Source organism: Podarcis vaucheri (genome assembly GCF_965113315.1).
Source record: "Podarcis vaucheri genome assembly, chromosome: 7".
NCBI lineage: Eukaryota > Metazoa > Chordata > Lepidosauria > Squamata > Lacertidae > Podarcis > Podarcis vaucheri.
The window spans coordinates 5,395,801-5,418,896 of record NC_138765.1 but is presented as its reverse complement, the minus strand read 5'-3'; the positions used below and the strand labels follow the sequence as shown (position 1 = coordinate 5,418,896).

Below are 23,096 nucleotides of genomic sequence, written 5' to 3'. Positions count from 1 at the left end.
GCTTGGTTCCCTGTAAATTGGCTTCTCGCAGTGAGGGAACCACCAGAAGGCCCTCGGCGCTGGATCTCAGTGTCCGGGCAGAACGATGGGGGTGGAGACGCTCCTTCAGGTATACTGGACCGAGGCCGTTTAGGGCTTTCAAGGTCAGCATCAACACTTTGAATTGTGCTCAGAAACGTCCTGGGAGCCAGTGAACTCAGCAGCAAAACAGAGAAGTGTACAAGAAACCTCCTATGTATGCAGAACATTTAGTTCCTAAGAGTTCAGAACAGGCGCCCTTTCCTAAATGATAGCCCAAAGCAGCAAACAGCATCACTACTGGAATAATAACTAAAGCATTAAACACAAGAATTGCCTGCTGGGTCAAGCCCATCTAGTCCTGTAGACACTTCTTTCATTACCCAAACGTCCCAGGGAGGGTAACAGCAATTAGAGCACCATATTTAAAACAAACTACAGTCACACAAAAATAAGTTGGGTCCTTAAGAACACACACAGCCAGGGTCAAAGCCAGGGGGAAGCGTCCTCTGGAAGCTGTGCAATGAGGGTGCCACAGCTTAGGGGCCGCCACAAAGGAGGCCCTGTCCTGCCGGACCACCCCAGAAGCCTCTGAGGGGAGACGAACCACCAAGAAGGCTCCCTCTGCCAGTCTCAACACCTGAGAGGTTCTGCAGGTGGTTTTTCAAGCATCTTCCCTCCAGCCCTTACTGGCAGGAGGTCTTCCTGGCAGTGGCAAGACCTACCTCAAAAGGGCAATACTCAGCACTCACCTTTTGCAGGCTCTAAGCTGCTGGGGGCCTTTTCTTCCTCAGGCCTGGCCCCCTGGACATTCTCATAGGTGAGCTCCTCCTCAGTTGTCTCTGGAAAAGGAGACGGGAGTGAGCAGCAAACTTTGCCGTAGTGTTGAAAAAGCTGCAAAGGTTTGGACAGACAGAAAGTACCTTGCCGCTGGATCTTCTCCAGAGGAACCTTCCCGAATCTCAGGTCCGCGTAGGTCACATCCTGAGACATCCTGGGGATGGGAGAACCCGGGTCACTGCTCTTGTGGCACCCGAGAGTGACTTCTGGTACTTTGGAGGGAAGTCACTTGGTCTCTGCTGAAAAGGGGTTTCATCGCCGCTGGTTCCAGTAAGCAGATGTTTGTGGAGACCAGGTGGAGTCAGCCATGCATGAGTGAAAACCTTCCCTTCACTGGGCTGATGTCATTTGAGAAGTGAAAGTCTTCTCTCATCTCTAACTTTCTCTTCACTTCTGTTTCCCTGGGGGCAGCAGAAAGCCACATGACCCAGAAACTATACACCCCTGACCATTAGGTCCAGTCGTGGCTGAGTCTGGGGTTGCGGTGCTCATCTCGCTTTCTTGGCCGAGGGAGCCGGCGTACAGCTTCCGGGTCATGTGGCCAGCATGACTAAGCCGCTTCTGGCGAACCAGAGCAGCGCACGGAAACGCCGTTTACCTTCCCACCAGAGCAGTACCTATTTATCTACTTGCACTTTTGACATGCTTTCGAACTGCTAGATTGGCAGGAGCAGGAACCGAGCAACAGGAGCCCACACCGTCATGGGGATTCGAACCGCTGACCTTCTGATCGGCAAGCCCTAGGCTCTGTGGTTTAGACCACAGCGCCACCCACGTCCCTCTACTACTGTAAGAAAGGGACAAAAACCTTTCTCTACCATCTTTCTCTGTGCTATGCATCAGTTTATTAACTTCTATCATGCCACCACCTACTCGCCTTGTCTCTGAACTAAAAAGTCCCAAAAATAGCAACCTTTCCTCATAAGGGGAAGCCATCTTGACCATTTGTGCGGCCCTTTTCTAAAACCTTTTCCACCTCTACAATACCCTTTTGGAGGGGAGCCGACCAGAACTGTACGTTGTATTCCAAACGCAGTCACACCATAGATTGCATAATGGCATTTGGGAAAGTCATAGAAGAGTCCTTAAAATCAGGGATTAGATTATAACTGTGTACACGTTACTGGCAAAAAATGCAAGCTAGGTCATTTTCTGGGTTGAAGCTGGTTGGGGGTGAAATCAAAATGCAGTATTTTATAAGAAACATGATAAAGATTGTGATTAATGTGTGCAGCGTGTTTCCCAAACCACCGATGAGAGCACACTGAATGCAGAGTAAATAGACTTGGTCCCAGATGGAGTTTCGGAACTGAGGCAAGTGCTTTTTGAGGTAAGTGCCTAGACTTTGGAATTCCCTTCCTAGAGAAACCAGGCTGGCTCCCTCCTCACTGCCAAGATCTTATTCCAACAGGCTTTTGGGAAATGACTGCTTGTAATGAGGCGACAGGGACGCGGGTGGCGCTGTGGGTAAAAGCCTCAGCGCCTAGGGCTTGCCGATCGAAAGGTTGGCGGTTCGAATCCCCGCGGCGGGGTGCGCTCCCGTTGCTCGGTCCCAGCGCCTGCCAACCTAGCAGTTCGAAAGCACCCCCGGGTGCAAGTAGATAAATAGGTACCGCTTACCAGCGGGAAGGTAAACGGCGTTCCGTGTGCTGCGCTGGCTCGCCAGAGCAGCGTTGTCACGCTGGCCACGTGACCCGGAAGTGTCTTCGGACAGCGCTGGCCCCCGGCCTCTTGAGTGAGATGGGCGCACAAACCCCAGAGTCTGTCAAGACTGGCCCCTTCGGGCAGGGGTACCTTTACCTTTACCTTTAATGAGGCGACTGGTGCCATGTTGTTTTTACAGTGGTACCTCGGGTTAAGTACTTAATTTGTTCCGGAGGCCCAATCTTAACCTGAAACTGTTCTTAACCTGAAGCACCACTTTAGCTAATGGGGCTTCCTGCTGCCGCCGCTGCGCGATTTCTGTTCTCATCCTGAAGCAAAGTTCTTAACCCGAGGTACTATTTCTGGGTTAGTGGAGTCTGTAACCTGAAGCGTATGTAACCTGAAGCGTATGTAACCCAAGGTACCATTGTACTATCTTTTCGTTTTTAGAAATCTTATCTATGTCTGTATAAATGATTTTAATTCTATTAATGTTTAATTGCTTTCTTAATGACTGGCCCTACCTCCCCTTTATGCTTTTAGCTGTTCTTATTTTTATCTGTAAGGCACCTTGAGTATAAATAATAATAATAATAATAATAAATTTTATTTATATCCCGCCCTCCCCAGCCGAAGCCGGGCTCAGGGCGGCTAACAACAATAAAAATAGTTCAACATTCTAAAACATTCATTATAACATTAATTAAATCAAATTAAAATCAAATTAATGGCAACCATCAAGCAAATTTTTGTGCAGATTGCCAGAGGAGGGGGTCAGGCTGCGCCCTGACAAAAGGCCTGGTGGAACAGCTCTGTCTTGCAGGCCCTGCGGAAGGATGCCAGGTCCTGCAGGGCTCTAGTCTCTTGTGACAGAGCGTTCCACCAGATTGGAGCCGCGGCCGAGAAGGCCCTGGCTCTAGTTGAGGCCAGCCTAACCTCTCTGAGGCCTGGGATCTTTAGGGTGTTTTTATTTGCAGACCGTAAATTTCTCTGTGGGACATACCAGGAGAGGCGGTCCCGTAGGTACGAGGGTCCTAGGCCGTATAGGGCTTTAAAGGTTAAAACCAGCACCTTAAACCTGATCCTGTACTCCACCGGGAGCCAGTGCAGCTGGTACAGCACCGGATGGATATGATCTCGCAGCGAAGACCCCGTAAGGAGTCTCGCTGCGGCATTCTGCACCCGCTGGAGTTTCTGGGTCAGTCTCAAGGGCAGCCCCACGTAGAGCGAGTTACAATAATCCAGTCTGGAGGTGACCGTCGCATGGATCACAGTGGCTAGGTCAGGGCGAGAGAGATAAGGAGCCAACTGCTTAGCCTGGCGGAGATGAAAAAATGCCGCCTTTGTTATAGCTGTAATCTGCGCCTCCATAGAGAGGGAGGTATCGAAGATTACACCCAAGCTCTTCACGGATGATGCTGGCACTAATTGCACCCCCGCAAGAGACGGGAGTTGCCCCCTCAATCCCATATCGCTCCGTCCCAGCCAGAGGACCTCTGTCTTCGAAGGATTTAACTTCAACCGGCTCCCACGTAACCATCCAGCCACAGCTTCCAGACATCTGGTCAGTGTATCTGGGGCCGAGTCAGGATGGCCATCCATCAACAGATAGAGTTGGGTGTCATCGGCATACTGATGGCAACCCAGCCCAAAACTCCGGACAAGCTGGGCGAGGGGGCGCATAAAGATGTTAAAAAGCATCGGGGAGAGAATCGCACCCTGAGGCACTCCACACACCAAGGAGTGGCGCGATGACAATTCCCCCCCAAGCGCCACCCTCTGTCCCCGACCGGAGAGAAACGAGCGCAGCCATTGAAGGACTGTGCCCTGGATCCCCACGTCGGCAAGGCGGCGGTCCAAGAGTTCGTGATCGACCATGTCAAAGGCTGCTGACAGGTCTAGAAGAATCAGCAGCCCCGACCCGCCTCGATCCAGCTGCCTGCGGAGATCATCTGTTAGGGCGACCAGAGCCGTCTCGGTCCCATGACCAGCGCGGAAGCCGGACTGGAATGGGTCGAGAGAAATCAATATATACTAACAATAATAAATGCAGGGTGGAAGGAAAAAGCATTTGGGTTGCAGCATTTTGCTCTTGCCTGTCTAATCACAAGAGAAGTAAAAAAAAGCAGACCTTCAATTATTTCAAATGCTTTAAAAAAAAAAGTGTCTTGGCAACTTGCTGCTCCCCCCTGACGCAGGGGGCTCCCTATGGAGGGAAAGAGGCAGGCAAGAGAGGGCCTCCTTCAGACCTATGAGTTACATTTATTTTATTCATTTATTATACTGCACTTCATCTGAAGATTAGAGGGCGGTTCACAACATTAAAATACAAAATAAGAGCATGAAATACATAAAATAAAAGCAGAAGCAGACCAAGAAACACCCCTTTCCAAAACACATTTAGAAGGACACTGAATGTTAGCCAGCCCAAGGCCTAGCTTCGCATTTTGAGCATCTATAAGGTGCATTCTTTTACGTTTAAAAAGATTTAAAGAAGCAGCAGAGCCCTTGTGGCAGTCCAAGCATTCTTACGTCCTCACCACTTCATGGGTTCTCTGGTGTGCGATAAGCTGTGCGCTGAACTGGAAGCCCTGCTCACATTCCAAGCATTTAAAAGTCCTTTTGTTCGTGTGGACAAGTTGATGTCTAACAAGGTTTGATTGAGAACTGTACCCTCTACCACAGTCTGAGCACTTGTGCAGCTGCTCTCCTACGTGGCTTCTCTGGTGTGCAGTAAGCTGCGTGCTAAGCTGGAAGCTCTGTTCACAATCCGGGCATTTGTAAGGCCTCCCTTCAGTGTGGATTTTCTGATGTTTAACAAGGCCCGACAGAGAAGTATACCTCCGATCACAGTCTGAGCACTTGTGAGGCCTCTCCCTTGTGTGGCTTTTCCAATGCACTTTAAGGCTGTTTCTGTAATAGAAGCTCTGCCCGCATTCCGAACACTGAAAAGGCTTCTCTTTCGTGTGGATTCTCCGGTGCACACTAAGGTTGGAGTGAGAAGTATACCTCTTGCCACAGTCTGAGCACTTGTACGGCTTCTCCCCCGTGTGGGTTCTCTGGTGCGCCTGAAGGCTGGTGCTGTAATTAAAGCTCTGCCCACATTCGGAGCATTTATATGGCCTTTCTCCGGTGTGGGTCCTTTCATGCTCAATCAGCTTTGCCTTGTAACAGAACCCTTTCCCGCATACTCGGCACACGTAGGGTCTCTCGGCGGTGTGGGTCACCTGGTGCACGGTAAGGCTCGACTTGCGCATGAAGCTCTTGTCACACCGCTCGCACTTATACGGGGTCTCCCCCGTGTGAATCCTCCGGTGGTCCGTCAGGGCGGAGTTGCGCTTGAAGCTCTTCCCACACAGCTCGCACTTGTAGGGGGCTTCTCCCGTGTGCACCCTCTGGTGCTCCGTAAGGTTCGACTTGGATTTGAAGCTTTTCTCACACAGGCTGCACCGAAAGGGTCTCTCGCCCGTCTTCTGGGTTCTGCGCACGCCGCTGCCGTTCGCCTCTCTATGCTCAGATCCTGCTGGCAGCATCGCACAAGGTCCTCCTTCGTGCATATGATCGCCCGTCTTCTGGGTTCTGCGCACGCCGCTGCCGTTCGCCTCTCTATGCTCAGATCCTGCTGGCAGCATCGCACAAGGTCCTCCTTCGTGCATAGGATCGCCCGTCTTCTGGGTTCTGCGCACGCCGCTGCCGTTCGCCTCTCTAGGCTCAGATCCTGCTGGCAGCATCGCACAAGGTCCTCCTTCGTGCATAGGATCGCCCGTCTTCTGGGTTCTGCACACGCCGCTGCCGTTCGCCTCTCTATGCTCAGATCCTGCTGGCAGCATCGCACAAGGTCCTTCTCCTTCGTGCATAGGATCACCTGCCAAACCTCTGGCCTCCCCGTTTTCCTTCTGCCTCTCTTCGAGGGAACACAGAGCCTGGCCTGCCGCCTCCTCCTCCTCCTCTTTTACTACCACCTGGAGGGAGCGCAGGACCTCTTCGAACCGCCCCGGTTCTCCCCTCCAGGCAGGATCCGAGGGGTCCGGGGCGCTGCTCCCCCCCAGGGAGAGAACATTGGCGTAGTTCTCCAGCGTGACCTCCTTGTACAGAGCCCTCTGCCACGGGCCCAGCAGGTCCCACTCGCCCGGGCTGAAGCGCACCGCCACCTCCGCGAAGGACACCCGCAGCCCGGAGCGGGACAAGGCAGGCCCTCCGGGAAGCGAAGGCCCCGCCTGGGCCTCCTCGGGCGCCATGGCTCTCGACCAGGAGCCTCTTTCCCCTCAGTTTCACCCTCAGCGACGCTTCGGCGGAAGCCCAACGAGGACTGCCATAGAGGACGAATGCTAGAGTGACTTCCGGCTCCGCCTTGTGCCCATGGCGGCGCCCAGGTTGAAACCAGAAGTGGGTGTAAATTCGCTTTTTCCTGAGTCGGTGGACTGTGAGGGAAATCAATGTTTGAGAGCTTTTTTTAATACGTTTATTCTGGAGGCGGATTCGCCCCCAGAGATAGGAAAAGCCTTGCCGGGCTTCTCCTTAACCATAGAGTTGGGGGCGAAGGAAGAGGCTAGAGCGCCCGGAAGAAGAAACATCCGGGTTCCTCTCGGGAAACGACGGCCGCCGGAAGGAGCGGCCCCGGCCTCGCCTCTCGCGCTGCCCGCCCCGCGGCCCTTTCCGCTATTCGGATTAAATGCACTGGCGGCTAAAGAAGGTGGCCGCTCTGCGTCGGTGTCTATCGTCCGGGAGTCAGAACGAGCCAGCCGCGAGAACTGATGCGCATGCGCCTGAGCAGGTGAGCCCCCGCCGTCCAATCAAGAGGCAGAATTTATGATGGACGGGACGAAGGGGAAGGGGCGGGCGTTTCCCCGTTACCATGGTGATTCTGACACGACCCAAGTTTGGAGGTCGTGACCCCTCCCCATATCCCAATTATAAGGAAAACATAAATTGTAATTGACAAAAGAGCAGAATGGACCCATCTCAGTCCTCTGCCGTCCCCTTCTCCTTGTGCCCTCCATCTTTCCCAACATCAGGGTCTTTTCCAGGGAGTCTTCTCTTCTCACGAGGTGGCCAAAGTCTTGGAGCCTCAGCTTCAGGATCTGTCCTTCCAGTGAGCACTCAGGGCTGATTTCCTTCAGAATGGAGAGGTTTGATCTTCTTGCAGTCCATGGGACTCTCAAGAGTCTCCTCCAGCACCAGAATTCAAAAGCATCCATTCTCCGGCAATCAGCCTTCTTTATGTTCCCCCCCCCCATTAATATTTTATTAAGTTTTATCAATAGAAAAGTTCAGAAAAATACAAAAACAGAAAAATACAAAAATACAAACATTAAACACAAAAAGAAGAAGAAAAAACACATATAAAAGAAAACAAAACTCCCTCTTTCTTGATTTCTCGTCTTTAGTTAACTTATTTTCCTGACTTCCTCACGCCTCCCTTTTTTGTATCCCTTTTAAAAATTGGTTCAGCAAATTCATATCCTATGATCAGCCTTCTTGATGGTCCAGCTCTCACTTCCATACATCACTGCTGGGAAAACCAGAGCTTTAACTATACGGACCTTTCTTGGCAAGGTGATGTCTCTGCTTTTTAAGATTAGTCCATCTCTATCCTGCCTTTCTTGCAGCACAGAACTCAAGAGTCTTGATGGGGTTTTTCCCAGGCAGTGTCTCCTCCAACCACTCCAAATCACACCCAGACCTGTTTAGCTGGAGCAAAAGGGCAGGTGCCCTCATACCATGCCCTTAGGGGCCCGTTGCTCCCATTTAATGGGTGAGAAAGCCGAGAGAACGTCCTGAATAAAAGATAAAATAAAATAAAACAGTCGGGTGGAGCCAAAAGCATTTCAGCAGTTTTCACCCACTCAAGACAAAAACACATTTGCCTGGAATGCAGAAAGCATTTAGTTGTCGTAAACATAAACTTGTTTTCGTTGACCTTCTGTGATGCATATATAAACTATTGATTTATTACAATAATAATAAATAATAAATTTTATTTATACCCCGCCCTCCCCGGCCAGAAGTTCAGGGCAGCTAACACCAGTAAAATTACAGTAAAATCATAATGGGGGGGGCAATTTAAAATACAGGTTAAAATGCAATTTAAAATGCAGCCTCATTTTAAAAGTAGCCCATAGATCAAAACCATAAGGGGAGGGAAACATAATTCCTAGCCTGCCCCCCATGCCTAGGTCTGCTTCTCACATAAAATGACCCCCCCCCAATGATTCCTTCCTTGCAGGGGTTGGGCTAGATGACCCTGTTGCTCCCTTCCAACTCTGATTCTGTGCTTGAGAAATGGGTGTGTGGCTGGCGGGTAAGGTATTCCTCCTGGATTCTGGCAGCTGGTGAACATCATGAAATAAGAGGAGAATCTTTCAGAGCTGTGCCGTGCCAGCTTTTAGCCTGCTTCTCTTGTGCCACACTGCTCTTGAGCCAGTGTGGTGTAGTGCTTAGGAGCGGGAGACTTGTAATCTGGTGAACTGGGTTCGTGTCTCTGCTCCTCCACATGCAGCTGCTGGGTGACCTTGGGCCAGTCACCCTTCTCTGAAGTCTCTCAGCCCCACTCACCTCACAGAGTGTTTGTTGTGGGGCAGGAAGGGAAAGGAGAATGTTAACCGCTTTGAGACTCCTTCGGGTAGTGATAAAGCGGGATATCTTTTTTTTTTAAAAAAAATAATGTTTATTAAAGTTTCACAAACAATAAAAAATTCCAGAATTTAAACATAAGAAAAACTACTAAAATATAAAAATACAAAAACAAAGCACATAAAGAATACACAATAAGAAACAGCAAAAGAAGAGAGAGAAAAAGAAAAAAAGAAAGAATAAGAACAAAGAGAAAAGCCAAGAGACAAAACAGAAAATAGATTAATCTTTGCAAATCTTATATTTCATTCACTAGTTTCTTGACCTCCTCACACCTCCCATTTTGTATTCCAGCTCAGATATTAAATTCAGCAAATCCTTACCCTCTAACATTTGTCCTCACTCGAGATATTAACCTATTATAAATGTCAATTTTCCAGTTATCAATCCTTATTTACATTTTCTTAGAAATCTTTTTACCAATACCAATTATTTTCCATCAGACATCGTTTTAACATTCCTTAATTTTGTACTACTTCTGCAGGTAGTCTTTAAATTTCTTCCAGTCTTCCTCCACCGACTCTTCTCCCTGGTCACGAATTCTGCCAGTCATTTCTGCCAATTCCATGTAGTCCATCACTTTCATCTGCCATTCTTCCAATGTGGGTAGCTCCTGTGTCTTCCAATACTTCGCGATGAGTAGTCTTGCTGCTGTTGTTGCATACATAAAGAAAGTTCTGTCCTTCTTTGGCATCAATTGGCCGACTATGCCCAGGAGAAAGGCCTCTGGTTTCTTCAAGAAGGTATACTTAAATACCCTTTTCAATTCATTATATATCATTTCCCAGAATAGGGCTACAAGCTGGCATCCTACAGCAGCAGGTGGAGAGACTGAGCAAGGCTTTCAGATGTACCTTCTTGACTCTTGCCAGGAACTGGAAACATGGAGCCCCCAGCATCTGAGAAGGCATCGGAAGGGAGGAAGAAGTTCACTGTGAAGATGGACGATGAAGACGTCGCTCCGGTACGACGGGAGGTTTTGGGTGAGGTTGTGAAGATCTCTCTTGGAGGACTATTCCCTCCCACCCCCCGAAATCTTCATCAGTTGGTTTCATGACCGGGAAGGTCTGACCTCTGTAGCCTGTATTGCATACTGGATTGCTGCAATGCGCTCTGGGCGAGGATTCCCTCACACTCGTCCCAGAAGTTGCAGTTAGTGCAGAATGCTGCAGCATGGACCGGTTCACCCGTGAGATCCCCTTACCCTGCAAGTGCCCACTCGACAGCTTCGATCAGTGGAACTGGCCCTGTTACAGGTGCAACATAATGCCCATTCCACATTTGTAAGAACGAAATATTTTAGTGTGGTGGCATCTACACTTAGGAACTTTCCCCTCCTATGGATATCAGGCAGTTGCCTTCACTAAACTCTTTCCTGCACCTGCTAAAAGCATTTTTGTTCAGAAAAGCCTAGCCAGAGATACAAAATGAGCATGCAGAATGTTTAGTGCATGTTCTTTCCCCCCCCCATAAATTTTTATTAATTTTCAAACATTTATACAGTTTTCCAAAATACAACAAATTACTTCTTATTTGTTTTTGAACTTCCCACAGCGACTCTGGCAATCATCCGTATTCATAACTGTAGTTACACAATCCTCCTTTCGTATTGCCATTACACTTCCATTCTCCCACTATTTACTACTGACAATACTTCTCCGTTTTTACAGTGCCTCTTGAAATCCCACTAGCGTTGTGTTCACACCACACTTTTGTAAAAAGACCGGAGGCTTTTCTCTTAGGGATTGTAGGAAAGGATATAAGAAGAAAAGACCGTAAACTCTTCCAATATGCGGTAACGGCGGCCAGAATCTTGATCGCTCAGAAATGGAAACAAGAGGAAATACCGACGATAGAGGAATGGAGACTGAAATTGACAGACTATGCGGAACTGGATAAATTAACTGGGAAAATTAGATATACCAAAGACCAAAAGTTCATCGAAGACTGGGGAAAGTTTGTAGATTATCTGTTTGGTGCATGTTCTAATCTGTTTTTGGTTTATTGCTGATTTTATAATGATATAAAGAGTTGTTTTTACTGATAGCTTTGTGGTATTATTCCCATTGTAAACCACTTTGAGCTTTGTTTGTTTTTATGAAATAATCAGTAAATAATCACACTGAAACCCAACACATGCACAGAGCTCCCTCCCTCACGGAAACCACCGTCTCTTCTCTCCAACAGAGCCAAAATTAATTCCTCAGTCACCCAACATTCTCTCTCCACCCTCTCTATTTCCAGGTGAAACTTCTTTTCAAACCCTCTTCTGCAGCCAAAGCCTCGCCAGCCTCCGAGGCCCCAGTTGCGCCAGGGGGCGCATCGTACGCAGACTATGTCGTTGGACAAGTGGCGGCCTCCTCAGCTCCTCAGGCGAAGCAAGGAGCACCTGTTGCCACAACCGCTGCCTCTGCTCTCCCAAGAGTGCCCCCTCCACATGGCGAAAACAAGAGCCTCCCTGTCGTGCAAAGCGCAACGGAAGACAGAGCACCCCCCTTGAACCCAGCGCCGAAACCAGGAACCAAACACAATAGCATCATCGTCAGCCCCCGTCAGGTGAGAGAGGGGAGTGGGCAAGCAGGCAGGGGACTCCTCCTCCTCCTCTCTCAGCCCTTGCCCCTTTGGGCAATTCTGCTGGCGTTATGTGTTACCCAGAGGCTGCTCTAGAAAGGTCAAGCTGTGGTGGATTTTGAACAGAGCCCAGGGCAGTTCCAAAATCCCAAATGAACCATAGAATTGTAAGGGACACCAAGGGCCATCTAATCTAACCGCATGCAATGCCGCTTACTGTATAAACTTCCATGGCTTTGCAGGAATTCCAGTCCAGACCTCCTGAACTCAAATCCAGAAACTCTGTCCATTGGACGGCCCTGCTTAGTTTCGCAGAGGGAAAAGCCTCAGACCCCACCTTGCTTGTAAACCATTCTTCCTCCATCTTGGCAGCCTTCGAGGGTTCAGAGACTACCTTCTCTGTATGAGCAGGCCAGGCATTCACAACTGCTTCCAGGGCTGAGCCCCAGTTTAAATCTGAAAGAGTCACGTGCTCACAGCTGTCAAGAAAACCGCTCCAGGTGTCCATGTAAAAGGGCCTTGGCAGAATTTGGCAGGAGGCGGCAAGATCTTTTGCCTCTCCTTTCTGGCCCCTTCCTTCTGTGTCTGCCTTCCCACTTTCCTCTCTCACTTACCCCACATTCTAGTTGCTTCTATGACCTCTGAAACCCTGACGCCCATTGACTCCCCACTTTACCCCCTTCTTTCCTCAGAGGGGGAACCCTATCCTGAAGTTCATCCGCAATGTGCCCTGGGAGTTTGGCGACAGTGTCCCGGATTACGTGCTGGGCCAAAGCACCTGCGCCCTTTTCCTGAGGTGAGAAATGGCAGACACGGGCATCTGATCACACCCCAAGCCGCTCAGGCAGCCTGCAAATCAAGCATTGAACCATATAGCATCTTTGCTGGGAAAGGGGTCTCTCCAGCAATGTAACATTTGAGATTGAGGTTGAATCCTGACAAGACAGAAGTACTGTTTTTTGGGGACAGGAGGCGGGCAGGTGTGGAGGATTCCCTGGTCCTGAATGGGGTAACTGTGCCCCCGAAGGACCAGGTGCGCAGCCTGGGAGTCATTTTGGACTCACAGCTGTCCATGGAGGCGCAGGTCAATTCTGTGTCCAGGGTGGCAGTCTCCCAGCTCCATCTGCTACGCAGGCTGAAACCCTACCTGCCTGCAGACTGTCTCGCCAGAGTGGTGCATACTCTGGTTATCTCCCGCTTGGACTACTGCAATGCGCTCTACGTGGGGCTACCTTTGAAGGTGACTCGGAAACTACAACTAATCCAGAATGCAGCAGCCAGACTGGTGACTGGGAGCGGCCGCCGAGACCATATAACACCGGTCTTGAAAGACCTACATTGGCTCCCAGTACGTTTCCGAGCACAATTCAAAGTGTTGGTGCTGACCTTTAAAGCCCTAAACGGCCTCGGTCCAGTATACCTGAAGGAGCGTCTCCACCCCCATCATTCTGCCCGGACACTGAGGTCCAGCGCCGAGGGCCTTCTGGCAGTTCCCTCATTGCAAAAAGCAAAGCTACAGGGAACCAGGCAGAGGGCCTTCTTGGTAGTGGCGCCCGCCCTGTGGAACGCCCTCCCAGCAGATGTCAAAGCGATAAACAACTACCTGACATTCAGAAGACATCTGAAGGCAGCCCTGTTCAGGGAAGTTTTTAATGTGTGATATTTTACTGTATTTTTGGTTTCTATGGAAGCCACCCAGGGTGGCTGGGGAGGCCCAGCCAGATGGGCGGGGTATAAATAATAAATTATTATTATTATTATTATTAATTATTATTACATTTCACCTGTGCCCCAAGATTTGGCAAAGACCATTTAAAGGGCCCGGCAGCCTCTCCCACACAGCTGGTGCACCCCTTTTGACAAAATAAAACTTGCTCTGAATGGTTTCTCTCTCTCTCTCTCTCTCTCTCTCTCTCTCTGCCACCCGCAGTCTCCGGTACCACAACCTGAACCCCGGCTACATCCACGAACGCTTGCGCCAGCTCGGAAAGACGTACATGCTGCAGGTGCTGCTGCTTCAAGTCGATGTGGTGAGACACCTTGAACCACCTCACCTCCTCTGACTCCAGCCCTCTCCTTCCCTCCGGCTCAGGCTGCCAGCTCCACAAAATCCGCCAACCCCTATTCTCAGTCCCTGGACCACAGAAGCCACTTCTTTTCAATCTTCTCTTTCAGTTTAGAGAAAAGGCAAGCAAGGTGTGTCAGGGTAGCTTATAAAATCAAGCATGGCAAGGAGAAAGCAGGTAAGAGAGACGTTTTCTCTCCTAATGCTAGAACTCGTGGCCACGCAGCGAAGCTGAATGTTGGAAGATTCGGGACAGACCAAAGGAAGTTCTCCTTCGTGCAGCAGAGTTAAACTGTGGAACTCACGCCTGCAGGAGGAAGTGAAGGCCACCAACCTGGATAGTTTTGTTTTTTTAAAAAGATATTTATTAAAGTTTCCAATTTTTACAAACAAAAAGAAAAAACAAACATAAAAATATTAAAAACACATAAATTTCATAACTTATTTTCTCATAACTTGTTTCCCCGACCTCCTCGTACCTCCCCTTCTTGTATTCTCAGTTTGAGTTGTTTACACAGCAAATCCTTATCTCAAAGCATTACAGCTTGAAAAAAAGAAAAAGGAAGAGAAAAGAAACACCTTATTTTCTCTCCAACATCTTAAATTGTTATAACTTTAAGTTCTTGCTTACGAAAAAGAAAGTCATTTTATCATAGTTACAGCTTGAAACCACTTAATTTCAATCCAACATCATTCAACTTTCCTTAATTTTGCAATATTTTTGTAAATAGTCCCTAAGTATTTTCCAGTCTTCTTCTGCCGACTCTTCTCCCTGGTCACGGATTCTGCCAGTCATTTCTGCCAGTCCCATACAGTCAAATCAGCTTCATCTGCCATTCTTCAACCTGGATAGTTTTAAGAGGGTTGGACAAAGTCATGGAAGATAAGGTTATCAGTCATGGCTCAGATTTGGCTCCACAGCTGGAAACCTAAATGAAGGGAGAGGGGATCCTGCTTGTTTTATTTATTTATTTTATTTTATTTTATTTTAATTTATTTATATTTATACTCTGCCCTCCCCAGCCAAGACCGGGCTCAGGGTGGCTAACAACCGGTAATAGAAACAGGTTGATTAAAATACAATTTAAAAAATAAGATTAAACTACAACATTAAAACATTAGGATGTAGCCTCTTCACAGGAGGAGAAAGGAAAAAGAAAGAGGGGGAGGGAATCAAACTTATTCTAAGCCAAAGGCCAGGCGGAACAACTCTGTCTTACAGGCCCTGCGGAAAGAAATCAGATCCCGCAGGGCCCTGGTCTCAGGAGACAGAGCGTTCCACCAGGCCGGAGCCAGTGTTGAGAAGGCCCTGGCTCTGGTTGAGGCTAATCTGACTTCCTTAGGGCCCAGGACCTCTAGGGTGTTGCTATTTATGGACCTTAAGGTCCTCGGTGGGGCAGACCGGGAGAGGCGGTCCCGTAGGTACGAGGGTCCTAGGCCGTGAAGGGCTTTAAAGGTCAAAACCAGCACTTTGAACCTGACCCGATACTCCACTAGGAGCCAGTGCAGCTGGAAAAGCACTGGGTGAATATGTTCCCATGGCAGAGACCCCGTGAGGAGCCTCGCTGCAGCATTCTGCACCCGCTGCAGTTTCTGGGACAGCTTCAAGGGCAGCCCCGCGTAGAGCTAGTTACAGTAGTCAAGCCTGGAGGTGACTGTCGCATGGAACACTGTGGCCAGGGCGGGGCGGGAAAGGTAAGGGAGTAAGTTTCCCTTTGGAGTATATGTTTGGCCACTGTGAGAACAGGATGCTGAACTAAGCCCTTTGTGGCTTAGGGCCCTTGTATCTCTGGGACCGCCTCTCCTGGTCTGCCCCGCAGAGGACTTTAAGGTCCATGAATAACCATAGTTTAGAGGTCCCGGGCCCTAAGGAAGTCAGACTATCCTCCACCAGGGCCAGGGCCTTTTCAGTGATGGCTCCTACCTGGTGGAACGCTCTGTCCCATGAGACCAGGGCCCTGCAGGATTTAACCCCCTTCCGCCGGGCCTGTAAGACAGAGCTATTCCACCTGGCCTTTAATTTGAATTCAGCCTGATCTTTTAATTCCCTTCTCTTCCCTCCCCCTCCCCTTTTATGAAGATCACCTGCTCTGAGACCCCACAGCTAATTCTCCCCTGGCCTCCTCGCTGGCCCAAGTAGGACCAATTCAGCCAGCTAGCCCTGGAGATTGTCTAATGCAGTGTTTCCCAACCGGTGTTCCGCGGCACACGAGTGTGCCGTGAGACATCGGCTGGTGTGCCGCGAGATACCTGGAGGGAGGCGGGCGAGTCGGGCGGCGAGAGGCGGGGCGGCGGCGGCGAGGAGAGGTCGCGCCTCCTGCTGCTGCCTGGCGCTCCTCCTCGCAGCCGGCAGCGCTGCCTGGGCGCCTCCGCGCGACTCTGCCTCGCTGGGTTTGGTCTCCCAGCAGAGACGGGTCACACGCGCCCCTCCCTCCCTCCCTCAGCCTGCGCGGAGGGAGAGCCAGAGAGAGGCATCGCTCCTGCGCTCCGAGGCGGATTGAGCGCAGCTGAGAGGAGCTGCCGAGGGAAAAAACTTTCACTTTTGTGCGTCCCTCCCGGCGTGACGCTGCGCGCTGACGTCACGGGGCGGGGCTTTAATGGTGGTGTGCCGCGAGATTTTTTTTCAGTAAACAGGTGTGCCGTTGCCCAAAAACGTTTGGGAAACACTGGTCTAATGCTTATTTCCCCTAAAGTGATTTTTATTGTTATTCATGTTATTATACTGTATTTTATGCTGCTTTTATAATTGTTTTAAAGTTGTTATTAGCCACCCTGAGCCTGGTTTTTGAACCGGGAAGGGCAGGGTATAAACAAAAAATTATTATTATTATTATTATTATTAGCCATTGGCCTGAGCCAGGTTCTTATGTCCTTATGGATCCTCCAGGCCCAGAGGCAGTCTCATCTAGATTCCTAGGTTCGTTAAGGTATTTAGCCACTGGGAGAAGAGGATGCTAGACTAGACAAGCCCCTTTTGGCCTGATCCACCAGGCACTTCTTGTGTTCATTCCCTCTCCGTGACGTCAGAGGAATCCCCAGACACCAGTTGTGAACTGTCCCCTTGACGTTCTGCTTGAGAGAGGGGATGCTGGGCTGGGCAGGTCTTTGCTTTGATGCTGCAGCCAGATTCCCTTCCTTCCACAGGTAAAGGTAAAGGGACCCCTGACCATTAGGTCCAGTCGTGACCGACTCTGGGGTTGCGGAGATCATCTCGCTTTATTGGCCGAGGGAGCCGGCGTACAGCTTCCGGGTCATGTGGCCAGCAGGACTAAGCCGCTTCTGGCAAACCAGAGCAGCGCACGGAAACGCTGTTTACCTTCCCGCTGGAGTGGTACCTATTTATCTACTTGCACTTTGGTGTGCTTTCAAACTGCTAGGTTGGCAGGAGCAGGGACTGAGCAAGGGGAGCTCACCCCGTTGCGGGGATTCGAACCGCTGACCTTCTGATCGGCAAGCCCTAGGCTCTATGGTTTAAGCCACAGCGCCACCCGCGTCCCACTCCTTCCACAGAGACACCCCTCATTCTCTACCCCCTCCAGACCTGTGTGGCTCATCTTCCCAACTCCTTCCTTGTTCCCTTTAGAAAGACCCACACCAGGCACTGAAGGAGCTGGCCAAGATCTGCATCCTCGCTGACTGTACCCTCATCCTGGCCTGGAGGTGAGGACCAAAGACTGGGGGGGGGGGGCGGGGAGGCATCTGCAGAAACTCGGAACAACAGCATAGAGGAAGTTCCCAGCTTCTGAATCACTGGCCTGAATGCGGTCTAGCTGTGGCCCAAGGTAGTTTGGAGGGGGCAGGGATTCAGCAGCAGGGCGAGCACTTGGTGTGCAGAAGACCCAGGGTGCAAATCCAGGTTAGAAAGCCAGATTTCTAGCAGCAGGACCTGGAATTGGCTCTGCCCCAGAAAACGGTGGGTGGCTGCATTCTTTCACTGGCTGGTCTGTGTACTGTGTACACAGGTACTGTGTACTGGGAAGCCCAGCCAGATGGGCGGGGTATAAATAATAAATTATTATTATTATTATTAATTATTATTATTATTATTATTATTATTATTATTATTACTCAGCGAGTTCCCTCTCAATCCAGCCCTCAGCCTGCCTCTTCCCATCGCAAAGACTTTTCTGCTGCTAGAGTCCATGGCAGAGGGGTAATATATAATAAATAATGTGGGGTAATATATAATAAATAATAATATTAATTTATTATTTATACCCCGCCCATCTGGCTGGGCTTCCCCAGCCACTCTGGGCAGCTTCCAACAAAATATTAAAATACCATAATACATCAAACATTAAAAGCTTCCCTGAACAGGGGTGCCTTCAGGTGTCTTCTAAAAGTCTGGTAGTTTTTCTCTTTGACATATAGTGGGAGGGCGTTCCACAGGGAGGGTGCCACTACCGAGAAGGCCCTCTGCCTGGTTCCCTGTAACTGGGCTTCTCGCAGGGAGGGAACCGCCAGAAGGCCCTCGGTGCTGGACCTCAGTGTCCGGGTAGAACAATGGGGGTGGAGATGCTCCTTCAGATATACTGGACCGTGGCCGTTTAGGGCTTTAAAGGTCAGCACCAACACTTTGAATTGTGCTCGGTACTGGGAGCCAATGTAGGTCTTTCAAGACCGGTGTTATGTGGTCTTGGCCGCCACTCCCAGTCACCAGTCTAGCTGCTGCATTCTGGATTAGTTGTAGTTTCTGGGTCACCTTCAAAGGTAGCCCCATGTACAGTGCATTGCAGTAGTCCAAGTGGGAGATAACCAGAGCATTCACCACTCTGGCGAGGCAGTCCACGGGCAGATAGGGTCTCATCCTGCGTACCACATGGAGCTGGTAAACAGCTGCCCTGGACACAGAACTGACCTGCGCCTCCCTGGACAGCTGTGAGTCCAAAATGACTCCCAGGCTGCGTACCTGGTCCTTCAGCGACACAGTTACCCCATTCAGGACCAGGGAGTCCCCCATACCCGCCCACCTTCTGTCCCCCCAAAACAGTACTTCTGTCTTGTCAGGATTCAACCTCAATCTGTTAGCCACCATCCATCCTCCAACTGCAGCTGCATTGCTCCAAAGATCTAGGGAATGAGACGCTCCCTTTTGGAAAGCATTTCCCAGCCCCCAAAATCTTGTGAGATGACACCTGCCTCCCCTCCCCTGTCGAGGTGGCGACACACATTGCACCACATGCAGAATCCCCAGCTTGTCAGCTACTCGAGGAACCTAAGTTTCCAGTCCTCATTGTCAATAGATTAGGTTCCCCCCCCCAGGAAAAAAAAAAGGCAACCATGAAACTTGCTGTCAAGCTTTGCTCATGAAACAGGGGGTGTTGTGTTCCGAGGTGGGTCTGCTGAGCCCTCCGGCTTCTCTTTCCCCTCTCCAGCCCGGAGGAAGCAGGACGCTACTTGGAAACCTACAAAGCCTACGAGCAGAAGCCAGCTGACTTGCTGAAGGAGAAAGTGGACCGGGACTACCTGTCGAGAGTAAGAAACTCCTTGCCACCAGCCTCAGCCGTGTTAGCTAGAGAGCCACAGGCCTAGATCAGGCTCATTTTCCCCAGTGGCTGGTTGCCCCCTTTTTATTCCCACTCTCACACACAGAGAGCCCTTTCCAACTCCGCCACTTGGGTAACAGGTTGTCAGCATCTATTTCCTCCCATGCCTGTCATCCAAATAATCCCAGATGGAAAAAAAGATGAAGGAGACAGTGGCCGTAAGTCCTTGACCGCCATAGGTATGACAGATCACCCTTTGCCCTGCTGTTCTTTGCCATCTCTAAAACAGAGCATCTCCCTCACGTGATTTTACTGAAAGCACCTGAAATGCTACTAGCATTCATTCCTCTCTGAAGCTTGCAAAATGAATAAAAACGCCAACCATGGTCAGCTGCTGCAGAGCTTTCCAGAGAATCATAGAGTTGGCAGGGACCACGAGGCTCATTTACCGCCACCTCTTGCAACACAGGAATCTCTTGCCCGACATGGGGTTAGAACCCACAACCCTGAGATTAAGAGCATCCTGCTGTACTGACTGAGCTATCCCAGGCTTGGCCAGTGTGGTGTAGTGCTTAAGAGCGGTAGTCTCGTAATCTGGGGAACCGGGTTCGCTTCCCCGCTCCTCCACCTGCAGCTGCTGGGTGACCTTGGGCCAGTCACACTTCTCTGAAGTCTCTCAGCCCCACTCACCTCACAGAGTGTTTGTTGTGGGGGAGGAAGGGAAAGGAGAATGTTAGCCGCTTTGAGACTCCTCTGGGTAGTGATAAAGCGGGATATCAAATCCAAATTCTTCTTCCTTCTCTCATTGCAGGTGACAGACTGCCTGACCAGCGTGAAATCGGTGAACAAGACAGACACCCTGAGTCTGCTCACCACCTTCGGAGTGAGTCTCTTTCCTTGGCATGGGAGGGGCTAGTTTTCAAGAGAAGCACCCATTTCAAGTCTGGCAGCCTATGCCCTTTGACCCAAAAGCCCTTCCCTTTAATCCCAGAAATGAGATATTCTGGGGGGACAGGACTGCTTCAGTTCTAAAAATACACTCAGGGTACCGCCAACCCCACTCCCTTTTGGAAACACTTCCTGTGGCCCTCCTACAGAACAGGACTGGGGAACCTCAGGCCTGGGCACTAAATGTGGCCCTCTAAGCCTCTTCTGCCGGGCCTTCAGGTCTCTCCCCAGCCCCCACCGCCCGTCAGCCCTGCCTCAAACTCTCCTTGAGCATTTCTGACAAGCTGGAATGTTGCAATAATGCTTCTCGGGGCGGCCAGAGAGGGGTGTGTGTGTCTGTGTAGCAGCTAGCTCACTGTACAAAGGTAGTATTTGTATCCACCTGCCTTGGCATCTGGTCCCGCCCGGGGAACGCGGCCCCTAGACTTGAAAAGGGTTCCCCAGCCCTGCTGCAGAACACTTTGTGAACTCTTAAGCCCTGTTCTTCCTTCTTAGACTTGCTTTTTAACTCTTGCCTTGTAGTCGCTGCAAAGCATCATCCAAGCTTCCAAGGAGGATCTGTCCCTGTGCCCAGGGATCGGGCCCCAAAAGGTACAGCTGTCCAATGCACAAATAGTTTTTCGTCGGCTTGTGGGAGGTCAAGGCCTGCCACATCGTAGTACGGTCGTCAGGTACTTTGCAAGGTAAAAGGTAAAGGACCCCCGGACGGTTAAGTCCAGTCAAAGGCGACTATGGGGTTGCTGCCCTCATCTCATTTTCAAGCCAAGGGAGCCGGGGTTTGTCCACAGACAACTTTCCAGGTCATGTGGCCAGCATGACTAAACCGCTTCTGGCACAACAGAACACTGTGATGGAAACCAGAGCGCACGGAAATGGAGGTGGCGCTGTGGTCTAAACCACCAAGCCTCTTGGGCTTGCCGATTGCAAGGTTGGCATAATGGTTGCGAGCTCCCGTTGCTTGGTCCCAGCTTCTGCCAACCTAGCAGTTCAAAAGCACACCACTGCAAGTAAATAAATAGGTACCGCTGCAGCAGGAAGGTAAACAGCATTTCTGTGCGCTGCTCTGGTTTCCGTCACGGTGTTCCGTTGCACCAGAAGCGGTTTAATCCTGCTGGCCACATGACCCAGAAAGCTGTCTGTGGACAAACGCCGACACCCTCGGCCTGAAAGCGAGATGAGCGCCGCAACCCCATAGTCGCCTTTGACTGGACTTAACCATCCAGGGGTCCTTTTACCTTTTTTACCTTTACTTTGCAAGGTCTCCCAGGAACTACTTTTGAGGCCTCAATCTTCTCCCTCTCAGGACTGAAGGGGGAGAAAGTGCAAAATGGCTGGATTTGCATCCTGGGCTGCATTTCCCGTGGGTGACGCAGCTGCAGCAGCGTAGCCTCGTAGGCCCTATCAAAAGTGACTTTAAGATTGGAAGGGAGTCAGGGACTTCATTGGGGGAAACTAAGTGTGCAATGACTGGGAGGCTGCTGCTGGTGAAGAGGGAGCACAGCAGAAGCACCAAATCGCAGCAGGTAATAGGAACCTCAGGGCACAAGCAGCTAAGCTGTGGGCCTTATTCTGAAAAGTAAACACCCCTTTCTTCAATGATTCTCAACTCAGAGCTGATTTACCGTATTTTTCGCTCTATAGGACACACTTTTCCCCCTCCAAAAATGAAGGGGAAATGTGTGTGCGTCCTATGGGGCGAATGCAGGCTCCTTGGCTTCAGCGAAAGCAACGCGAAGCCTCCGAAGCGCTCCCTCCCTCCGAAGCTCCAGAGGCTTCGCGTTGCTTTCGCTGAAGCCTGGAGAGCAAGAGCGGTCGGTGCACACCGATCCCTCTTGCTCTCCAGGCTTCGCTTTGCTGGAGAGGCGCTGCACAGTTTTCCCTCTCTGCGCAGTGCCCCTTCAGTGAAGAGGGGGGAGAAGTGGAAGAGGCTCTGTTTCTTCTGCCACTTTGCTGAAGGGGCGCTGAGCAGAGAGGGGGAGAATTTTTTTCCCCCTGTTCTCCCCCTTCTATGGTCGGGTGCGTCCTATAGAGCAAAAAATACGGTAAATAGCAGCAGAAGCTGCTGCCTGATATCACAATAGACCATCTAACTGGCAGCAGGCTCTCTAGGGTTTCAGGCATCTGTCCTGTTGGGGACTGAGCGTACGGTGTTCTCCCACTGATCTGCAATGGCCCTTCTCCAAAGGCTTTGGGGTCTCCTAGGGCTGGGACTGCTTTGGGGAAGAGGGTGACAGAGAGAGCCTCCTTTTCCACTCACAGGTCCCCACAGAGCAGCACCCACGGGAATCCCCACATACACATACGGAACATTTGTCTCCCCAATTTTCAATGGCACCCTTTTCTTCCAGGCCAGAAGGCTCTTTGACGTCCTGCACCAGCCGTTCCTCAAAGCTACGAAGTGAGCAGGGGCCTCCGTGTCGAGAAGACCAGGAGCACGTTCTCTGCAAGTCTGTTGTCTGGCGCCCCGTCCCCCCACCCCTCAAACTTCCCGGCTCAAAAACTCAGCCGCCTGCAGAGCCTTGAAGAAGCCCGGCAGAGCAGCACAACCTCCTGGAAGGGGACAAAACCTTTTATTTTTCTAGCAGCCAATGATATTTCTCTTCCTCCTCACCCACTTTGCAATAAAACACCACTGTGTGGCAAACTGCCCCCGCCCCCCAGATTCTCCCTTATTCTTCTTGGGTGGAGGGAGCAAGCTTTGCTGAAAAAGAAAGTTTGGTTCCTGCTTCACAGCTCCTTATCTAATCCAGAGGCAGGAAATAAGGATCTGAGCAGCTGCGGGCAAACCGGGGACACCTTCAAATCTCCGTCTCCTGCAGCAACCGGACAAGCTGCGTAAAGAGTTTGTGGAGGTGACGGGGGGGACATTGTTCTCAGAAAAGGCAGGAGTT

General features: G+C 50.5%; 2 protein-coding genes across 2 annotated transcripts in view; one reads left to right on the top strand and one right to left on the bottom strand.

The window, feature by feature from the left end:
* The window catches only part of LOC309537572 (uncharacterized protein), a 14,217-nt gene extending 12,946 nt beyond the window's left edge, over positions 1–1,271 (bottom strand). The window contains exons 1-2 of the mRNA XM_082232469.1: positions 942–1,271; positions 771–860 (exon numbers count right to left, since the gene is read on the bottom strand). Of these exons, the coding sequence (XP_082088595.1) occupies positions 771–860; positions 942–1,011 (160 nt within the window). The 5' untranslated portion in view covers positions 1,012–1,271. The remainder of the gene's footprint in view (positions 1–770; positions 861–941) is intronic.
* A 5,882-nt stretch (positions 1,272–7,153) lies between these two features.
* On the top strand, positions 7,154–22,849 carry ERCC1 (ERCC excision repair 1, endonuclease non-catalytic subunit). Its single transcript, XM_082231297.1, has 10 exons — positions 7,154–7,276; positions 10,008–10,099; positions 11,380–11,691; positions 12,399–12,502; positions 13,637–13,736; positions 17,355–17,431; positions 19,147–19,246; positions 20,069–20,140; positions 20,728–20,796; positions 22,554–22,849. Exons 2-10 carry the CDS (start codon positions 10,019–10,021, stop codon positions 22,605–22,607), a joined length of 969 nt encoding a protein of 322 aa, XP_082087423.1. The 5' UTR covers positions 7,154–7,276; positions 10,008–10,018; the 3' UTR covers positions 22,608–22,849.
* Positions 22,850–23,096: the final 247 nt, after the last annotated feature.

Excerpts from the sequence above, each read along its gene's own strand:
- ERCC1 (XM_082231297.1), top strand. The coding sequence starts at position 10,019 with ATGGAGCCCCCAGCATCTGAGAAGGCATCGGAAGGGAGGAAGAAGTTC. Across the intron at positions 20,141-20,727 it reads GTCTGCTCACCACCTTCGGA|TCGCTGCAAAGCATCATCCA; the intron begins GTGAGTCTCTTT and ends CTTGCCTTGTAG. Across the intron at positions 20,797-22,553 it reads CAGGGATCGGGCCCCAAAAG|GCCAGAAGGCTCTTTGACGT; the intron begins GTACAGCTGTCC and ends CTTTTCTTCCAG.